A 22,601-nucleotide genomic window follows, 5' to 3' on the forward strand; every position below is an offset into this window, starting at 1 on the left:
AATGCGCTAGAGTGGAGTTTTACTTGTCTACACAAGTATATGTCACAAACTCTTACACTCTACAAATCTTGACTTAGTCGCAACTCTCAGTTAACAATTCATTAGATATAACGAAACCCCAACTGAGTAAACGAAAAAGCCCAAAATTTCGTTCAACAATAAGAAATTTTAAATCCTGAATAACCCCTAGAGCTAAAATCATTTACATCTGCACCCTTACTTACAAAAACCCAACTGAAAAATGGAAAGAAAAAAAAACCCAAATCAGAGTTGAATGTTCATTTGAGATGAAAAATATCAGAATTCTGTATGGGGTTTCTTCAATTCGGTTCAGGGGTTTTACTGGTATTTGTTCAAATCATAAAAAGGATAAGAACGATTTATGGTTTTGATCAAAGATAGAACTAATAAAATAGACCTAGGGTTTGGTAAATGATAATAAGAGATTGCATAAAACCCTAAAGGTGAAAGCGCGCTAGTGAGTAATTTAGAGAAGAAAACATAGGAATGAATAGTGGTGACTATTGTTAACTAGTATTAGAAGCATAGAGTGAAAAGCAAAGGATGTGGACGATCAATTTTTTTTGCAGAGTTTTTCTCCGTAAGAGTGAAAGGAAGAGAGAGACGAAAGGAAATATAAGTGGTCGATAGAAACGAGAGAAAGAGAGAGAAATCCACAGAAAATAGTCCCCCATGCACGCAGTTTTAATCATAATCCTTCTAGAAGCTTTTTTATTTACAAAACTAATCTTGATATATTACGACTTCCACGGAAGCTCTATTTAGTTTTCCGTAATTTTTTCCATAAAAACGTCTACTTTATAAAGACTGGCTGATTAAGGAGGCCCTTGGTAGTCGTTTTTATAAATCTTAGTCAGACTTAAAAAACTCATTTTCCACTAGTATAGTCCGAAATTTTTAACTGCTCGCTTTCAACAAGGGCCGTGAAAGAGATTTCTTATTTGGCTATCCTTTAAAGTATGATGAACAATAGGTATATTCATCATCGATCTTCACTATGTAGATCTCATCTTGGTATTGCCAAGGCGATGCATCATCTCATCTTTGCTCGCTCTCCTTAGCGCCAAAAAGGTGACTACTTATGTGAGTAAGCCAGTCCATACCTAGTGACATATCAATCAAGTTTTGACATAATATGATGCATTCTTTATGCACCAATTTCAACGTGTATATACATGCCCATAAGTAAATAGTTAATCACAACAATGATCCATTATCAAATTGTATTGATTATTAATAAATATCCATAAAACATATGTATCTACGATCATCGTGTCTTAAAAATAAAATGAAATAAATATAGAGTCATCCATTACCACCTACGTAAACTTAAGGCTCCAACATGAGACAAGAAAAAATCTCTTGGTATAGGTTTAGTAAGGGGATCAACTATCATCAATTTTATAGGCATGTACTCCAAAATTATTTCTTTCTTCGCAAGAGAAGCTCTAATAAAGCAACACCTCCTATCAATGTTCTTAGTCTTTCCATGGTACTTTGGGTATTTTGCATGAGCAATGATTAATGTGCTATCAATATCAATTTTCACTGCATCAGTAGCGTGAGTGACAAATTCAAAACTCTCAAATAACCTCCTTAACCAATTAGATTCTTGTATTGTAGCTTGACAAGCTACAAACTCAGATTCCATTGATGACATAGCGAAAACTGACTGTTTCTTACTACTCCATGTGATGGCCCCGCCATTTAGCAAGAAAACATACCCTGCTGTGCATTTTTTCTCTCCCATTTCGCCATTCCAGTTAGCATCACAATAAACACTGAGACGTAGATCTGAACCATTGTATCATAGAATGAGGTCGCTCGTCCCTTTGAGATACCTCAGTATCCTAACTAATCCAATAGCATAGCATATATCAGGCCGAGTACACATCATACCATACATCAGGCTCCCAATTGAGTTGGAATAGGGTACCCGCGACATCCTGTATTTCTCTTCAGGGGTATTAGGGCACATATCAAGGCTTAAGTTTTGACCTTTAGCTACTGGTGTGTCTATGGGCTTGCAATCTTTCATGTGCAACCGCTCAAGATCCCTTTTAATGCATGTCTCTTGTGACATACCCAAAAGTCTCTTTGAACGATCTCTAAGAATCTTAATCCCGAGAACATAGCTTGCTTCTCCCATGTCCTTCATCTCAAAATTTGAGGACAACCACTCTTTTGTGGCGACAACAATTTCCATATTACTTCCAGCTATAAGGATATCATCAACATATAAGGACAGAATAAGGAAACCTTTATCGACCGTTTAACATACACACTATGGTCTTCCTCTATCATCGTAAACCCATTGGAAACAATAGCTCGATCAAATTTTAAATACCATTGTCTAGATGATTGTTTTAGGCCATAAATAGATTTTGGAAGCTTGCAAACTTTGCGCTCTTGACCTTTTATCACGAAGCCCTTTGGTTTCTCCATGTAAATTTCCTCATCTAGTTCTCCATTGAGAAATGCAGTTTTAACATCCATTTGATGAAGTTCCAAATCCATATGTGCGACAATAGCTAGAATAAGGCGTATCGAGGCAATTCTCACCACAGGGAGAAAGTTTCCTCGTAGTCAACACCCTCTTGTTGGGTGTATCCTTTCGCCACAAGGCGAGCCCCTATGTCTTTCATCTAAACCATCCGCATTGCGTTTGACTTTGAAAACCCATTTGTTTCCAATATCCTTGCACCCTTCTGGGAGGTCAACGTATTGGGACACACCATTTATCCTCATTGATTCTATCGCTTCTTTTTCTGTGCAATAATCCATTTTTCCCTTTTAGGAGATGACATAGCCTCTTTGAAATTCTTAGGCTCCGCGTCATCATGTGAACAAACCATGAAACTTTCCCCCTCAATCTGAAAACGACGACGAGGGACTTTTCCACGTTCACTTCTCCGAGATTGGGGATCCTGATTTGATGGAGCCAATCCATTATCAGGTAGAACACTCCCACTTTCCCTAGGAGAACGAGGAATTTCTTCATTATTCTCAACTAGACGAATTGGTGTATCTTCCATTGACTCTTCCACCTCAAAGAGGCTAAGATCTTCTCCTACCTCGTTCCTTCTAGGAAAATCCTGTTATAGGAAATCTGTATCACGTGACTCAATCTCAGTTACACTTCAATCAGGCTGCTCACCAATGAACACATGGCCTTTTGAGTGATCAAAATATCTCATAAAGATACACTTTTTCGCTCGAGGGCCCATCTTCCCATACCGATGAGAACTGTTGTGTACATAAGCAGCTGAACCCCATGGTCGAAAATTACCACATGTCCTAAGAGATCTTCTACACATTCAAACAAGTTATCACCCCATATTGTCAGAAGTCCTCCAGATAAGCCTTGAGATGGAATGACTCTCCATTGATGTTGATCATTTCCCCAGATATTTGTTACCCACCAGTTGTTCATTTTCATCATGTGTGTCTCTTGAATTAAACATACATTTGGTTTAGTCTTCTCAATTTGATCCTTTAAAGCATCAATTTTGTCAACTTCTGTTATCCCTCTAATGTTCCAGTTTAGTACCCTAATATCCATTGATTCCATCTTAAGCCAAATTCACTACATCTTCAAATACTTCAGCTTCACTCTCTTTTTCTTCCGTGTTGTTTTCAATTGTGTCAGTCACTTGAATTGCATCATTCACTCTAGGGGATAGAGTGTTGTTTCTTTCCATGTTTGAAGACATGCTTCTTGCCACAATCGTTGCATAGAGTGCTCTAGACCTTTCCTATTGACCTACAAAGTTTGCACCAATATTAATTGTTGCATCCCTGATCAAATCCATTGTGTTGTGGATATTGTTAATCTTAACAATTTCCTTTTTCAGGTTTTGAGATAAGTTTGTATTTTGAACTAGCATCTCAGTTGAAGTTGGAGTTTGATTACCGTCTTTAATTTGTAGAAATTGTATGTTATTATGCGCCATGCTTGCATCTTGAGTAACTGTCGGTTGAGGAAGCTTGATTTGGGGAAAGAATTTTTTAAGAAAAACTTTGACTGGAGTTTTAGATGCTTCAGAAATGGTTATTTTCTGCTTTTGTTTGACTTGAGCTGGACCATTTTTTGCTCTGCTGGCATTAAATCTATTGAACATGTCAGTAATAGTGGTAGGCGCCTTGGTAGGTGAATTGTGGGCATCTCTTTCCACGTGGCTAGTTTTAAACCATTTGTTGTATGCCGTTGGAATTGAGTTATTGCATTGACAGACAGTGTCAGGTTTTTCAAAATTTGAATTTGAAATTGGGGTGTGGGTACCTTTATCCAGAATTTGCAGAGTTTGTCGGTAGGACTGGAGCGACGTCTTTTTTCCCGGCGAGTACGAAAAATCCCATTTTATTGCCAGAACGAGGTTAATACCTTTGATTGAGATGCTTAAGGCTGCTGGTATGTGTTCTGCAATGCTTTTAACTCTTAATCTGCAGCACGCTGGGTTTCTCTCCATTGTATGATGGTCCACCTCCGCTAGTCCCCCCATTTCCTCACCAATTTGACCAAAAGTATCTTTTGACCATAGCTGCACCGGAAGACTTTTCATTTTTATCCAGTTTTGGGCTTGATGTAGAGATCTAGCATTTATGGTGACATCCTCATCTATCCATCTTTTGATTTCAATGCTTGTATCTTGATAGGACCATTTAATAGGCTTCCAACAAATTTCCCATTCTTGATCACTATTGGGTTGAAAAGATGCTTGATTGTTGTTGATGATGGTTAGCTTTAGGTACCTATTCCATTTAAGTTTAGCAGCAATTTCTCTAGATACCTGATTCCATGGAATGGTCCCATAAACAGTGCAGCTAAAGGTACGAAGTGGTCTATTACATGGCTTTGAACCTTGTTGTACAGGGAATTCAGCTATCGTCGGCGGTACTTGAGGAGTAAATGATTTCTTCCCTAGTAGCTTGTTCAGAAGCTCATTAAAAGATAACCATCCGCGCATTTCTTTCTCCATTGGTATAAACAAGGCTTTATTGCTTGATCTGCTTTCATCTGTTCTATCTATTTTGATGAATTCACCCCTGGAATTATGTAATCTTTCGATTAAAAAAGCAAAGCCTCCATCTCTGTTTGTCCATTTTCTTCTATTTGATTTTGACTGTATAATCTCCTTCAAAACCTTGCCGATCCATGCTCCTATTGCTGATGAGAAGATGATTTTAAAATTTAAGCCACGAGCTCCCCTTTCTATAATCTTGAATCCATCTTGATTGCCTAATTTTTGTGTCAAGAATTCGAAAGTTTTTGATTCAATCTGGGTGATTGAATTTGAATTTTCTACTCTCTATCTGACACTCTCTCTCCTCATCTCTCTTGAAGAGCCAAAGTTTATTGATGTATGAAATAATTAATTTTGCCTTCTTTGTAGTTTGTTCATACGATACTACACCAAGTGTGTAAATATCAGAAGTTCTACTTCTTGGATCCGATTTCAAAGATGATACACAAAATCTATAGTTTATGTTTATGTCGGGATTCTCTGCTGTCGCTTTCTTACATGCAGTAATTACTAGATCATCATTAGCTGCACCGTGAACGTGAGAGTTCATGAGAAGAACAAGAAGAATGAACTAGGAAGAGGAGCAAAGTTGATTCATCGTATCCGTGAAACAAAATTGAAAAAAAGTAATATGTTGTAGAATTGAGAGTTTCACCCGTATATATTTAGATTTTTGTTTGATATGGAGATATAGCTAGCTAATGGAAGTTGCTAGCAATAGAACGAACTAGTATCTTTTTGTTACCTTATGAGATGTGTGCAAGGTTGTTTTCTACCATAAATAAATATAGAAAATCACCTTATATAAAAGAAAACAAAATATGTACAGATTTTGTGTATTTTATTCACCAATGCTTGTTTTCATCACAAAATTGGTTAAAAAGATTAAAATCAATAATTCATAGGTGAAAAAGACATGTAAAATTTGATATTGTTCAAATGGACGAGAATGTAAAAATAGTCAAGATGTAAACAGTTTCATCCTGCCCATTTCCAAATACTTTTTCTTATTTTTAATTTACATCAGGATGAATCCAATCTCATCCTCGCTCTTTTTTAAGTTTAAGCCAGGATGAATCCAGTTTCATTCTTGCTATTTTTTTTTGTGTCCATTTCACCCACATAAATTTTTATTCGTCTATTAGAACCATGTTTTAAAAATATTCGGACAAATGACCCATTTTCCGTATCTTCATATGTTAAGAAGATACTTCTAACAAGAGACCCAAATTTTATTAAAGAAGTTCTTCTAACATGAGAAATTTGTATTTCTTAAAAAAGAAAAATATTAGAGGAAAAACATATGAACTGGAAGGTCACAACTTTTGGACCTCCTAGTCCTAGCTAAATTTCTTCCAACAACTTAGTCAGGGAGCTCGGGAAAAATTGGTCAGGCCAGGCTTAATATTTGGAGAATCACAGTAATCAACTACAAGGGAGTACTATGAGCGTTCGCACTGTGTATCATCAGTTCAATTGATTTCGAGGAGCTTTCATTTATCATTTATATTGTTAGATCAAGCTCTTCAGTCTCCAGATAGAGATTTGGCAAGAACTAACAGAGTTTAGTCTAGGAATTAAAGATAATATTGGGCAACAAGCTGGGCCAAAGCATGATCCGATTGGCTGCCCTCAATAAATAAACGTAATCGCCGTTTGAAACTATCTTTGTTTAGTCTATTCAATGCATACTACAGTCCAAAAATTTCAACACTGTTAACACGCAAGTCTCAAATGGTATCGGGTGGCTATGATACCTTTTTATGTGCCCCTGCGTTTCTAATATATAGGCGGAGATTTGAATTTTGGATGTACCACTAGATAGGCAGATATCTATTTTTAAGATGGGCTTTTCCATATATTATCCTTATTTATCATCTATAGGAATCATCATAATTAAGCTAATGTCTCTAGTAAGTATTGGAAATTGTATAAATGATGAAACATGAAAGAGAAGGAATATGTATAAAATCAATAAAATATCTTATTCTAAGAAAAATCCTCTTAAATAGCTTATCTACTATAACAGCCCCAAACCATAATATCTTTCAAAATTTATACTACAACCCTATGAAAGATGACTGCCTGAACATTTGTACAACTGAAAACAGAAATATAGAATCAAAAATTCCTTACAAATTCAGTATAGCCTTATATATGATGAATCCTATATCCTCTTGTGGCATTGGTATAACACTTACAGATTTTGCAGGTTATACTATTGAAGTCAGGGGAGCGATCTGCAATTGCAATACTAGAGAGGAATTAGAAAGAAGAGGAGCAGAAATAACTTTCCAATGGGCAACAAAATGGAGTGGACATAAGGTGCTTTTCCAAAGTGATTCCATGCCTATTTTGATGTTGCTTAGAGGAATGTACATTGAAGCTAGGAAACTTAGATATTCTATTAGCAATGAATTTCAAAGAAACAATATGGAGGTCATCAATTTTAAAATTTCTGAACTTATGTTATCCATTAGATTTAATGTAATGTGGACAGCTAATACATCAGCATATTGTAACATTTTCAATCTTCAAAACAGATGGATAAGAGAGGATTTAGGACATTTTTTAAACTTCTTTAATTCCCAGTATCTCAACGAGAATATATCATGGTCGAATCCTGTTCTGATCATGACTCGCTTGAATGTGTAATATTAGAGGGTATCTTCCTCTTATTTTATGAAAAGAAAAAAAGAAGTCCTCTTAAAAGAAAACTGAACTAATTTAAAATAAGAAATAACATGCCACTAGATGCTAACGGAAAACAAATAAGCTGAAAGTACCTAAAGAAAAAAAAGATCAAAACAGTTTCTAGAGATAAGAGGGTACCCTTAAGAAGGAGGCCAAACAGCCACAGTCATCTCAGAAATCATATATGAAATATAAATATGTTGAAGGAATTCATTATCTTCTTTTGCCAATGGAGAAGTGAATCCACCATCAAAACGTCTTTGACATGAAAACACAATATCCTCGGCAGTATCCAGTCCTATCTCGCCACTTTCAAAATCTCCACCACGGAAGGATCCAGTTGCATCTTTCATAATCTTGCCAATATCCGAATAATCCTGCGAGCAACCTTTCAAACGGACCACTACATCTGAACTTTGTTTTCCATCTTTCAAAAGATGATGGATGTATGAATTAACCGAAATTCCTTTCTTCGTAGCATGTTCATATGCTACTACACCAAGGTCTTCAATACCATAAGTTTTACTTTTAGGGTTGGCTTCCAGAGATGCTACACAAAAACTATATGTTACCTTTTCGCGAAACCTTGCTACCGCGTTCTTACATGCAGTACTTACTAGACCAGCACCATGAACATGAACACCATGAAAGTTCACGAGAATAACAATGAGCACCAAAGACGAAGAGAAACAAACTTGCTTCATCTTTCCGTGAAGCGAAGTTGAACAAAGGTGGAGTTTGTAATTGTGCGTTTCGTGCATATATGTATAGATTTTCGTTTGATATGGAGACATAGCCAGCTCATGAAAATTGCATGTAATAAACCATAACTACTAACTTTTTATTGCCGTATATATATATAATGTTTTATAATGGTAAGAGTAAAGCTTTAAAACATGGCACTGTGGTATCTATTGCTGGTTCTTTGCTGTTTTACGTCTATTATACCATATGAGATGTTTGCCACAATATTTTATTTCCATACGTTGAAATATGAAATCAAAATAAAAATAGAAAAGAAATTAATGTGGGGAAAATATGCTAACTTGAGGAATTTGGAGGGTAATGACTCAAGTATTTGTGGGAAGAAAATATGTTAACTTGAGGAATATTTTTTTTTCTTAATTAAAAATTTGGAGGATCCTGAGGGACAATAGATTAGAGTTTCCAAGCAAAATGATAAACATATGGATGGGAAGGCTCGCACCTATTTTTGTGGAGTCGACTACTCCTACTTAGGGCTGTCAATGGGTACCCTAGCAAGCGATGATTTCCTCCTCCATATTGCACATGTTGCATCTATTTACCAAACACCGACCTTTCTTTATAAGTACACGTCCCGAGTAAGAAAGGAATTGTCGTCAGGGACGGAGTAAGAAATTCCATATAAGGGGGCGAATTTGAAATAAAATTTATTTAGGGAGCCTATTAAGAGATTTCTTTTTAATTAGTAAGAATTATAAGAAATCACCAATGAATTAACCAGAAATAGGGGAGGCGGGGGCCACCCCTGAGCTCTACATAGCTCCGTCCCTGATTGTGGTGTACCAGGCAAGTGAAAAATGTTACTTTGGATGATACCTAACTGTTCCATACAGCCCTACGAGGAAACACCATATTTTCTTTATGAGGCAAAACTTTGTAGCAAGATCAAACAGTGCAAATCCCATCTTTCGGGTGTTTCCAAACCCTTGTATCTTCATTGTCATTAATAATTACTTTTTCCAGAAGTGACGTCAGTCTCACCGCTTCCCGAATCTAGTTCCCCATTAGTAAGTATACTTCTTAAATCTAAGTTCCATGTTAGTCATAGAGTAGCTTATCAATGTTGTCGCAGAGTTAAAATTGGTTGGACATTTACATCCACCAAGTTAATTCTTATCAGTATCCTTGTTTTGTGTGTGTCTAGTGCTAGTATATAAATTTTTTGATATTATTAGAAATGTTATTACCATTAAATAAAATTGATGAATTTCAATACTAGTATTTTATTGGATGTAAAGGAAACGGTAGAAAAAGTTTTGTATACGAGTTAATATTAGAAAGCATGGTACTCGTAATAGGATCTTAAACCATTTTTCTTAATTTTGTCTTTATATATTTTTAAGTATTATTGCAACTTCCATGTATGTTTCTATGTGGGAAAAAGGTGATCTTATGATCCCCGATAGTAATCATTTGGAGTCTTGATCTTTCCTACAAGTAAGTTGCATGGAAGTCAAGTAATGTCATGGGATTTGTTATAAAGTCGTTTTCTTGTAGCAGCCTGCCAGTATGTCAAGTTGTTGAGATTATTAGTCCCACATTGTTGGATTATCTAAGATCCTGCATTTTATAATCTCTTAGAGCCTATCCATTCATTGCCAATTGGTTTTAAGTTGGATGTCCATATTCTAAAATGCTATGAGACTCTAGTTGGACAGTTCGAGTTGTGTAGTTTCTCGGAGCATCTATGGAAGAATACTATTCCTCATAAGGTCAGTTTATTATTTGGGCTTCTTTTCATAATTCTCTTCCAACTAGGGACATGTTAAGGCACAGAGGAATAAAGAGAAAGTGATTTGTGTGTTCTCTGTAATGATGATAGAGAAACAACAGATTATATGTTCTTTCATTGTCCTTATTCTTTTAAGGTATGGAACTACTTCATTAAAGCTTTTCGGATTTCGTGGCCAATGCAGAAATCATTATTTGATTTCTTTGAAGCTTGGAATACTGATGTTTTGAGAGGTAGAGGTAAATCAGTAGGGAGATAATCCACTATGCTATTTGTTGGAGATTGTGGAGGGAAATGAACGAGAGAGTTTTTGGAGATAGAAAGAAGGAGGCGACTGAGATTATTGATCTTGTTAAACAACTTGTAGTTGTATGGTCTTGTGATTACGATACTTTTCAGTTTGTCTCTCCTAGTCTCATTTGGAGTAATTGGGAGACTCTTATGTCTGTGTAACTCCCTTTACATTCTGTAAATATTTTTCTCTTTAATATAACCTTTTTCTTCGGAGAAAAAAAAAGAGCAGGTTATATTTGCGACGAGTCACTGACCGCGCCTTTACTCTGCGTCTCCCGATTATTGTCCACGTGTTAGACTCAACGAGGCTACACGCGAGGGGGTGCGTTGAGATTATTAGTCCCAAATTGCTGGGTTATCGAAGATCTTTCACTTGTTACGGTTGTGGCTAAGTAAGCCATAAGTTATATATCTGAGGTTATTCATCGTAGGTGAGTAACTTCTGTATTAGGGTTAGAAGATTGCCAATGATGTGCTTCCATAGCTTTGTTAAGTCGTTCCAGGATGTTGTTTCTTCCTTTCTTATTGTTTGTTCAAGTGAACGGATCTCCTTATAAACCCAGGTCGACGAGTCCCATTTGATTAAGGAAAGACTAATTTCGTCCATACATTACATTATGCCTCCCGTTTTTTCTGGCTAATTCATCCATGAAGTCGCCAATCAGGACCCATGATGCACTGATGTTTGAAACAATTGATGGAAAGTTGTCCTAAAAGATCTCTTCTGGCATCAGGATGCAGACGGCCACAGATTCTCATGCACGGCTACGGCTACTCAAGTACTGGATTAACAAGGGGGTATGTGTATATATTACTTCCTCCGTCCCAAATTAGATGAGCTAGTTGGTTTTAAATTTTGTCCGGTAATAGATGAGCTATTTCTCTAATCAAGGGGATTTTTCTAAAACTACCCTTTTAATTGATTATTGTTACTACAAGAAATATGTATAATTTGATAGTCATTTTATATTCGTTATATAGGTGCTTTAAAATGTTTTTCAACGGTATAAAGTTCACAAAATTGGTTAAAAAGACCAAAATCAACAATTCCTGGGTGAAAAGGACATTTAGATTTTGATACTGTTTAAATGGACAAAAATGTAAAAATAGTCAGGATGTAAACAGTTTCATCCTACCCATTTTCAATTACTTTTTCTTATGTTTAATTTACATCAAGATGCATCCAGTTTCATCCGTACTACTTTTTAAGTTTAAGTCAGGATGAATCTAGTTTCATCGTTGTTATTTTTTTCGTGTCCATTTCACCCATACTAATTTTTACTCGTCCATTTGAACCATGTTTTAAAAATATTTGGACAAATGACCCATTTTCCGTATAAAATTTACGAAAAACCGTGGTATAACTTAAGAGATAAATCATTTTTATGTTTCACTAATTATTATCCATAAGGATATAATTGTATAAAATATTTAAACATACTCCTCTTTCCTCGTCTTAAAAATTGTGCAAATTATAACTAGCTTTTAAATAGAGCCCTCCTCTCCCACCAACTTTATACGCACCAAGAGTTTCGAAAATATCGATAATGGTGGTGGTTAAAATTGCATCAATAGCTTACGCTATATCAAAGTATCCATCTAATATGGTAAACAGTTGCAAACTCTTATTGCATTATTTGCATCTCATAAACGAATTCTTAAAATTTTGATTATTGATAACATATAGTATAATTTTTTTTTCTAAGATCCCATAGATCTGCATTTGATAGTTTTATAACATGTATGTTGGGCCCAAGTAAATGAAGATGGTATCACAATCCTTTGTCCATCAGACTCTTCCGATGTGTCACGTAACATTAGCGCGTCATTTTTTTTTTTATTAGCGCATCCTTTTTTTTTTATCGATAGAGAAAAAATGGATTGATCAAAAAGACGAGGGTACAAAAGATTTTCTACGGCCGTCCATAAAGATACGGAGAAAAATTTAAGTTTCAAGGAAATAACAGGCTGCTACCTAAAAACAAAGATTAAGAAACAAAAATCACTCCCGTAGCCAATACAAATGCATAGCTTAAGGAGGATTGAATTACTTGACCGAGCAAAAAAAATTTAGTTAAGATTAGCAACACTTGGCATCAGATGAACATTTTGAACCAACTGAAATCCAGGGTGGGATTGGTGCTTTGAAGTACTTCATTAGGTGGTCATCCACGAACCATGGTGCTTCTATCTCGTTGTATGGATTCTTGGAACATAAAAAATAACAAATTCCTATGGATGAGCAGCAATTAATACCTGCTTCACGAGGAAGATTCTGAAGCTAACAACAAATTTAAACATCGCACGATAAACCTTGACGATGTAGGTGTTGCTGTGTGCATATAAACAACAAGCGGGGAGATATCGGTTGAAGTCAGATCTTTCAAGACTTTTTTTTTACATATGCTAGAGGTAAAGACCAGGTCCCGTCCCGTCCCGTACTGGGTTAAACGGGTACATTTTCCGTCCCATCCCGTACTTCACAGGTACAGGTACAAATACAAGATACATGTACCGGCCATAAGGAGGTACAGGTACTGAGCCAGGCAAAAGTCCGTACCGTCCCGTCCCATGTGCAGTCCTAGGCAGTAGGGAGTAGGCCTTCTGCATTATATCTTAATATGGACAATTCTGGAAATCATTCAAAACTAAAAACCAAGTGTACATTTCATATTGCGCTTTACATGTGACTGTTGTTTCAGTATTTTGTTTTCCTTCGAAGACTCGAGAATATCTTTCCTTCCGTATGCTCCATAGAATGACTGGTGGGATAATACTCTAAATTTGTTTGTGCACTTTGTTGTGATGATGAGAAGACCAAGCAAACAAAATTTTGGATTTTAAACCATGATAAACTGGGTCCAAGAGCAGAGCCCAGTGGTATCCCACCAATTCTAGTAAGGAGGAAGTCAGAGGTTCAATCCCCGCCGTCGTAAATGTTTGTAGTAGATTAGTTGTATAATGGGTTTAGAAGTGTTGGGTATAGCAGTGGGACTAGTCCAACTGGCTAGGTTCGGGTAGGGATCTGGGTCCGGCTTTCGCGTATCAAAAAAAAGAAAACACATGATAAATTCATTATTCTCTGGAATTTATTATTAGCGCGTCTTTTAAACTATGATAAATTTCGTATTTCATTTTGGGTTGGTTTTCCCTAACTCATCTCAATTTGAACTCTTCCGTATATCCATATGCATCAACCAAATATTGTTTGAGAAGACAACCTCCTTGATTCACAGAGAGGCCTTCGCTAGCTCGTTGTTGTGCCCCCATAATACTCCCGCATACGCATTGTAAGTTTCTTCTTACCTCTCTGTATGGTATTTTTAGGGTATATCCATCTTCACCGTAAGGAAAAAGTAAAGTGTAGTGCATTTTAATGCAATAAAACTTGGATGGAATTCGGTTATCCTTTTTATCGCGAACTTTAATATCTCTGGGATAGTTATTTCATATACCACAACCCACAATTAAACACTTGGTGAGTCTGATAGAGTTGGAGGGTTATACTGGCCAGCATCTTTTTGCTTTTTCCAATGATTTTTATTTTGATTAGTGCCCTTTCAAATTCTCGATGACGATCTCTTGCCCTTTTAAACCCCTGAGAAAGAGGACTGATCCCTCAATCTTCTAGGGACTTAGTTTTGCAGTATCATTCATGTAATCTTATGATGATTACATACGTAACTAAGGTCCTTGACCTCGATCCGATTACTGTGCAAATAGAGGATGATTGCCACCATCTGGTTGCAGCGTCATGCTGATCACATAAGGTCCTTTTCCCATCATCAATGCGTGGGCTAGCGTCCTAGTGGATGTTGCCATTTATTTAATTTTTCCTACATGCTATCATGGTGTGCTCTACAAAGAGTTTAATTTTAGAGTTTAATTTTAATCCATTTATACTTCACCAGTCCTACCGATCCGTTAATATGCATAGTGATAATTTTATTTCTCTTATCCATTGCAAGCTTTCTCTTGCCTCGTATATTTTGCAAGCTTAAAAATTTATCCAAAAGCCAAAAACTAATGAGATTGTACTCACTTGGTTATAAGTGAAGGAATATTAACTTAACATATTCAACCCACTTGTGTTCTATATCGGAACACCAATCACCTATCTTCTTTTCTTGCATATTGACTCAAGTTCTCATCTCTCAAAAGCAAAGGAAAAAAACTCTGTACATACACACGGGCTGGTTCATGTTAACACCAATAAATGGACGACTACCTAAAATAGTAAGTTGCATCTTGTTATAAAATCTCAATGCTATATGTAGATATTCTGCCATTCCGAGAAAGAACTTCTTGTTCTTATTTTTCACGCTTGTGCAACAACCATAGACAAATACACAAACTCAAAATTTCCTTTCTGGTAATATCCCCATCAGTTGTACCATCTTGTTAAACTGAGACAAATACACAAACATCTTGTTATACCATTTATAGGAATGATCAGAGCAAGAAGACCGGATGAACGATTGATGTGACCTTTAAATTATAATCCAAGAATTGATATTTGAATGTCCAAACAAGATCAGAGCAAGGACACCGGATGAACAATTGACGTGACCTTGGATGATCAAGTTTCAGTTATATGACCTTTTCTGATTAATGATCAGTTGCACAAAACATTGAACCCTCAAAATTAAGGAACGCAAAATGAGTGTCAAATATTATTAAATCCCTTGCATTGGATATCTTATCTAAAGGAGCTTCTCTTTTGGGTTCAACCCATGCATACGTACTCGTTTCATTTAAACTTGATCATCCAAGAAAGATTAGGGACACAAAACCAGTTTGCCACGTGATTGCACCAGAAGACGCGAAGTGAGATCGAAGAATCCCAAAAGATCCTATAACATTCCACAGGTATTCATGTCAGTGACTTGTCAAATCAGAGTTGAAGTCACCTTTTCACCAACCCCATATGCGAAGTGGGAACGTATGTGCGAGAAGACCTATCGAAATAAAAGAATCACAATGAGCCGTTGGAGTGACCGACAAGATAGTACACACGAAGTAAGGTTTCTTAGTTGGGAAGTCAGTTAGCGAGAATTAAAGATAGGCGAAGTAAGTGGGACAAGAAAAGAGACAGCTGTCCCGACCAATTCCCAGAAGTGTCAGCAAAAGGAAGGGAAAACTTTATCAAAAGTGAATTGGGCAAAGTAAAAAGTGATCCAGCGAAGAATATGTAATCTTGAGCGAAGTAATTTGAGCTATATCCCACTGAGGCCAATTAGCCTATAAATAGGAACCCTTGGGCGTAGAAAGGGGGTCGGAATTTTGGGGAGAGAAAGTCTAGTATTGTGTAGGAGAGTGAGATTAGGGTTCCTGATATCCACATACTTGTATCGTAACCTTGCGGTGAAAGATTAACAAAGAAACTCTTACTTTCAATCTTGGAGATGTCTTAGATCTTGGTCTTACTTATTATTTGGGTGTACTACTGGATTTTCAGTAGTTACATTTTGGCGTCCAGAAATAGGGACTTATATTGAGGATCTATCCTCATCTAAGAATTGAAGAAGTTGAAACATCTTGAGAGGAAAGAACGAAGAAGATAAAGATCTGGGCGAATTGATCCTTATAAACGAAGAATTTCATAGAGAAAATAGGGGAATGTCATAGGATCTTTAAAGAAGGTGATCTTTGGGAGTCGAATCGTTAGATTGGTCAAAGGAGAATCTGTTTTGAAGCCGGGAATCATTACTCAATAACGAATCGAGGATCAATTGATGGATAGAGCACCAGATCGAGTGAGGCACGTGATAGCAACGAGGAAAATCAAACGCTTGGAGGCAAAGAGAGGAAGGGGAATGGAAAGGGGAGAATCATCGTCTGCTGGTGGAAGGAAAGGCGTAAATCGACGGCTGAACGAGGAAGCTGGTGAGGAAGACTTTGGAGAAGTGTCGGTACACACACTTCGGACACGGACACTATCGCGGGTGAGGAACCAATTCATGAGGAAATGAAGGAAGGCATTTGTGAGGAGAATATGACATTGGAACAACTAAGCGAGACGCTTCATCTTGAAAGTGAACGAGACAGGGACCTTGAGGAAAAACATGCTAGGTTGACAAGACAAAACACTCTGTTAACATTACAGAATCGTCAACTTAATGAAGAGAGAGAGGCTGATGTCACGGACTCGCAATCGGAAACAGAATCATCGGAGGAAAGGGGACCGCGTCGAAGAAGGCCGGATCACGAGGACGACTCTTATTACTATTATGAATAAGATTTGCACGACACTTGTTAGAGTTATAGAACCATGTTGGACAACACCTAGTTATGTCGTAAAGACATTTTTCCTAACCTCTGGTTTGTGTAATTCAAATATGGAACACAACTCTTATTAGAAGTTGTGTGCATCTAACTATTTTGAAGAAAAAATAAATTATAGCTGAAACCGAATTGCCGAAAATATTTCACATTCACATTAACCTGCCAGTATAACACATTTACATTCATTCTAACATTGTACAGTTCACAAAGAAAGTTCAGTTCCCAATTCTTTACCCACCAATGAATACATGCCTACAATACCACACTGCAATTATTCCCATAACATTTTGTTCTAGAACTAGATAAAGAGCAAAGTTTTCATTTTTTTTTTTTTTTTTCACTTTTCCCCCTTCCCCTGAAGAAGAGCAGGGATATTAAGTTGCCATTATCCAATGACATATTTGGTCTGCGACTACCAGTATTCTTTAGATTGTTTGACCATCTAAGAACGTTCCTCAAGCATCCGCTCTTTCCAATAATCCTTACGCCTGTAATGCCGAAGTGTTTTAGTAAAGATTAAAGCTTCTCAAACAAAGGATTGACCAGTATTCCTAGTTTCATGTTCTTACCTATTTTTCAAGAGAAGATCTAGCTCAATCATGTGAATTGGATTGGCACATACTCCAACCTGCAAAGAAAGAACATAATTTGATTAGCTGATAATATCATAGTTTTTTGTTGTTGTTTTTTCTATTTTGAAAAAGTCCAAATTTATAGCTGGGCCGTTCACACCAGATAGCAGTTTAGCTGATAGATGACAAAACGAAGCTTTCCTAGCAACCAACAAAATCAGAAAACCATTACGGGAGAACTAGATCCTAACTGCGAGAGGGTGACCGTAGAAACACACAAATGGAAGATCCAGCAAAAATATGATATATAAATTAGTACCTCTCTACAAACAGGGCACTTGCATTTTGGTTCAGCAGCCTTAAGACCTTGGAATATCATCACAGAAGCTGCAGAACAAGCACATGATTCGCAGAAAATATGGCCACAGCTCAAAGCGTAAGGATTAAAAGCAATCTCCTGCAAACAAATAACCAAAAAATTGGCATAAGTATATCTGATATCTGATTAGCTAACCATCCCCATAATGAAACAGCGCAAGTCAGGCTATACTCCAGCTACACAGAATCCAAACCATCAATGTCATTAAAGGATGATCCGACTCAAGATCACAATAGAACTAGTTGACAAACTTGCCTGAAACTTCATTAAATCCATTGAAATTTATATAAAAGGCACCCAAATCTATTAGCCAAGGAGATTTAAGGAGCTCAATGTGCTCAGCCCTCAACTTAGATCTAAAGTTTCTGCCATTTACAGAGGAGTGTACCTGCAAAATCCAGTGGAACCTAAAAAAACCGGGATGCACAGAAGAGGATTTTAAATATCTTCACATAAGAAGAAGAAATGGTTTACCTTGTCATATTTCTTAAGAAATTTCCGTATTGCAATTGCATTCATAGTAACGTATTCAATCGAGCTTGTTGAATCATTATTTGTTGATCATTAGTGAAACAATGATGAAGACGCAATACATATCAACTTGCCAGTGTTAAACATACACAATCAAAAAATGGCAGTGATTTACTTGGCTGCTGCTAAACCAAACCTTACTTCTGCTTGCACTCAGGAGGTCCCTCCTCTTGCTGCTAAACCAAACCTTCTGCTAAACCAAACCTTACAACCCAGGTGCAATCAGATATAATTCGCAGTAGGTGAAAATCTCACTTGAATTTGAAAGCACTTAACAATATTCAACATAACAATGGAGTAGTACCTGTCATTGCTATGTTTGTGTCTCAGTACTTCCATAGTTATGAGTCAATCTCTGGATAGTCGACGTCTACATCTCGTGTAAAAGCAAACAAAGAAACCCAGTCAGTCTAAATCAACACAAAAATTTCTTACGAGCATCAATGCAATTTAAAAGATGCAAGGAGTCCAAGACAATAAAATGTATGTGAAACGAGTTCTCTCTCTAAATTCAGGTATTTGAACTGAGAATACAATAACCAAAACCATGGTTAGAATAATACTAAAAGCCAACAACATCAGCATCAGATCTTATATCATCCAACCCCACCATCTAATTCCATTTCACCAGATGCAAATCAATTTCAAGACCAAAATATAAGTGATCATGTTATTCTGTTTTGATCTACAAAAACTACTCATACACTGCAACGAAAGCCGAAATACGCAATATATATTCGGAAAAAATAAAAGGAAGTTGAAATTAAGTGACACACACCTGTGTGGCCTTGCGCAAACACTTCCATTAGTATCTCTTATAGATGTTTGGGGACAACCTTCAAATCCCAGTCTTTCTCAACAGATGGAAATGTTCTTTGCCTTGTTGCTGTTGCGGAGATATGGGGAACTCGTCCGTTTCATCAAATCGATCACTTCCATTATAAATGAGCTAAGTATCAATAACTTTTGCTTATTTGATTTTTCCTTGTTTTGGATTATGCACCCAACAATCTTAAGACATTAAAATTTGTAATAATCGAAAATGGTTGGTTGGTTTGTGAATCATGGATGTTAAATGTGGAGCGAAAAACAAAAACAAACTTTTGGTCAGCTGTAGAGTTTCGAGTTTATCTCTTAACCTAGAAGGAATTTCGATGAACCCTTTTGACACAACGTAGTGTACATCCTGATAGTCACCCACGTAAAATTTCAGAATTTTTGGAGTTGTAAAAGTATTTCTTTGATATTTTACAAAACAGAGAAACGTTCCTGAAAAAATCTGACGGGCAGAATTTTGTTGTTAACTAAAGTAGTTTTCATAGGGTAACCATGAGTTTTTTTTTTGATATGGTGGTTCAAACCAAGTTTATAAATCTAGATATTACCTTCAAAACTCATATTTTATCTGAACTAAGGTTTGTGAAATGTGGTGTATTAGGTAATTGGGAAATTACCGTGTCCGTGGTCAGAATATAAACGAAGTTTGTGACATGAAATTGAAAAGGAACATGGATACCAGGCGCATGTGGATGAACACAAGTCTTTCAAAGCTGACAAATGCGAGAACATCAAACACAACTCTAAGCATAGTCTTCATAAGAAAGGTGATTGGGAAATTACCGTGTCCGTGGTCAGAGTATAAACGAAGTTTGTGACATGAAATTGAAAAGGAACATGGCTACCAGGTGCATGTGGATGAACACAAGTCTTCCAAAACTGAAAAAGGCGAGAACATCAAACACAACTCTAAGCATAGTCTTCTTAAGAAAGGTATGTTTCGTAAAACTAAATCCGGCATTACTTTAATTAAGGGTGATTGTTATGTTTGTAAAATTCCTGACCATACGGCAGTAAAAGGTACACAACATAAAACCTTAATAAGTAGAAAGTTAATGGTAATTTAGTTGAAACAAATTAGAACAAGTTCATTGACATGATGTCGGAAGTTATTTTAATAACCAATGTGAGAGACTGGTGGGTGGACTCTGGCCACTAGGTATGTTTGACTGAAATAGAGACCTGTTCACCTCTTATCAGAGGATAAGGGATGTCGAGAAACTCTATATGAGTAACTCATCTGCAACATAGGTTGCATAAAAGGGAAAGGTCGAGCATAAGCTCATATCTGTAATATTATCACACTGAATGAAGTTTTCATGTTCCGAGCATATGAAAGAATCTTGTATCTTGTTCTTAAAAATGGTAAAAGATTGAAGATCTTAATTAAATGTGGAAATCTTGTTATAACTAAGGGCATTGATTTTTTAGGCAACAGTTATAGAACTTAAGGTCTATATAAGTTTAAAGGAAAATATGATGAAGTGAACATAGTTGATTCTTGTGCTTTTTTTTGTGTGTCTTTGAATGTTTTGCATGGTAGACTTGGAACCGTAAAATTATAAGTCAATGCATAAACTGCCTTGCATAGGCTACGTACCCAAATTTAGTTTGGATCTTGAACACAAAAGTGAAATGAATATGATATCAAATCTTTTAGCACAAATGTCCATAGTAACTCTAAGCCCTTAGAATTAATTCAGTTAGGCCTAGTTGACATGAGTTCAACCCAAAACCACTATGGTAAAAGATGGTTTATAACTTTCGTGGATGATTGTACGAGGTACTATCTTGTATACTTTCTTAGGGATAAGGATGATGCCTTAGAAGCCTTAAGATGTATAAACTTTAAGTTCAAAACCAATTAGAAGCCTTGAACATAACAATTGTATCCTTAAAAAGATGAAAATTGCCATGTTGATTAGTTCAGGATTACCTGCGGCCTTGTGGGGGGAGGCAGTCCTCTTAACTAGTATATCCTGAATATAGTACCCTTAAGTATCAGATGAAACTCCATATGATTTATGGAAAGGTAGATGACCTTCTTATGAATACGTCAAAATGTGGGGGTGTTTGACTAAGATTGTCATTCCTCTTCCTAAAAGAACTATATGGAAACAAAAAATGTTGATTGTGTCTTCATATAGGGTATGCTGAGTATACTTCTACATATATATTTTTGGTTGTGTGTTCTGAATCCTGATTTTTCATACTTTGGTATGATTTTTCTGACTTTGTTGTGAATACTATTACATTATCTAGGGATGTTGAGTTCTTTGAACATGTTTATTCTTAAACTTGTACCTCATTAGAGATGTGTAGTTGATCTCCTAGATTTATTTTCAAATAGTCAGAACTTATCTTAAATGAAGATGAATTTAAGGTTGATCCTAAGAGAAGTAAAACAATTAGAATTGAGACTTCTTATGAAGACGACTTCATAACATGCATAGATTAGTCTAAGCCATGGACTTGTAAAGAAGCCTTGATATCTACTGAAACCCCATTCTGGTAAGAAGCTTCGTTTAGTGAATGGACTCAGTCCGTCGGAACCCGACTTGGGAGGTTTATAGCTGACCTCCAGAAAGTAAGACCATGAGATGTAAATGAGTCTTTAATAGGAAACATTGGGTATATGGAACTGTGGAAAAATATTAGGCTAAGTTGGTAGCTAAAGGCTATAAACTAAAAGAATGTGTATATTTCCTTGATTCTTATTCATATGTGACGATATTTACTTCCGTTGAGATGCTAATTGTTATTGCTATCATAAACAAATTAGAGATACATCAGATGGATGTTAGGACAGCTTTTCTAAAATCGTGAATTAGATAAAGAAATTTACATAGACCAACCTGAGGACTTTGTAATGAAAGGTTATGATGACAAAGTTTGTAAGATGAACAAAATTTTGTATGGTTTATAAAATAAGCACGTAAACAGTGACATTGAAAATTTGATCATGTGATAATGTGTAGTGGATTTAAGTTAATGAATCTGACAAGTATATTTACAAGTAACTTGTTAAGGATGCATGTGTGATTGTATGCTTGTATGTTGATGATATGCTTATACTTGATACAAATATAGATGTGATTAATTCCACTAAAAACATGCACTGAATGAGAACGTTGACTTGAAAGACTTAGGCCCTGTTGATGTAATCTTAGGGATGAGGATTAGAAAATAATTTCACATATGTAGTCTTAGTCATTCTCATTATGTTGAATTTGTGCTTAAGAGATACAATCAGTGTGATTGTAAAGCCTGCTTGTACTCCGTACGATTATTCTTGTAGACTCAAGAAAAAAAAGGGTAATGGAGTATCTTAACTTGAATACTCAAGAGTTATTGGATGTCTGATGAATTTAATGAACTGTAAGAGTCCAGACATTGCCTATATTGTGAGTAAGTTAAATAGATATAATTGTAGTCTAGAGAAATAGCATTCAGATGCACTGAGTAGA

The 22,601-nt window shown here is 36.2% G+C and overlaps 1 protein-coding gene and 1 pseudogene across 1 annotated transcript; both read right to left on the reverse strand.

Moving 5' to 3' along the window:
- Positions 1-7,879: 7,879 nt before the first annotated feature.
- LOC113339532 lies at positions 7,880-8,443 on the reverse strand. The gene has a single exon (XM_026584785.1). It carries the CDS (start codon positions 8,441-8,443, stop codon positions 7,880-7,882), a length of 564 nt encoding a protein of 187 aa, XP_026440570.1.
- An 8,757-nt stretch (positions 8,444-17,200) lies between these two features.
- LOC113339533 lies at positions 17,201-18,608 on the reverse strand (annotated as a pseudogene).
- Positions 18,609-22,601: the final 3,993 nt, after the last annotated feature.

This window comes from Papaver somniferum, unplaced genomic scaffold (genome assembly GCF_003573695.1).
Source record: "Papaver somniferum cultivar HN1 unplaced genomic scaffold, ASM357369v1 unplaced-scaffold_21, whole genome shotgun sequence".
Lineage (NCBI taxonomy): Eukaryota > Viridiplantae > Streptophyta > Magnoliopsida > Ranunculales > Papaveraceae > Papaver > Papaver somniferum.

What these genes read in the sequence shown, in the direction of transcription:
- LOC113339532 (XM_026584785.1), bottom strand. Translation starts at nt 8,443, where the DNA reads ATGAAGCAAGTTTGTTTCTCTTCGTCTTTGGTGCTCATTGTTATTCTC.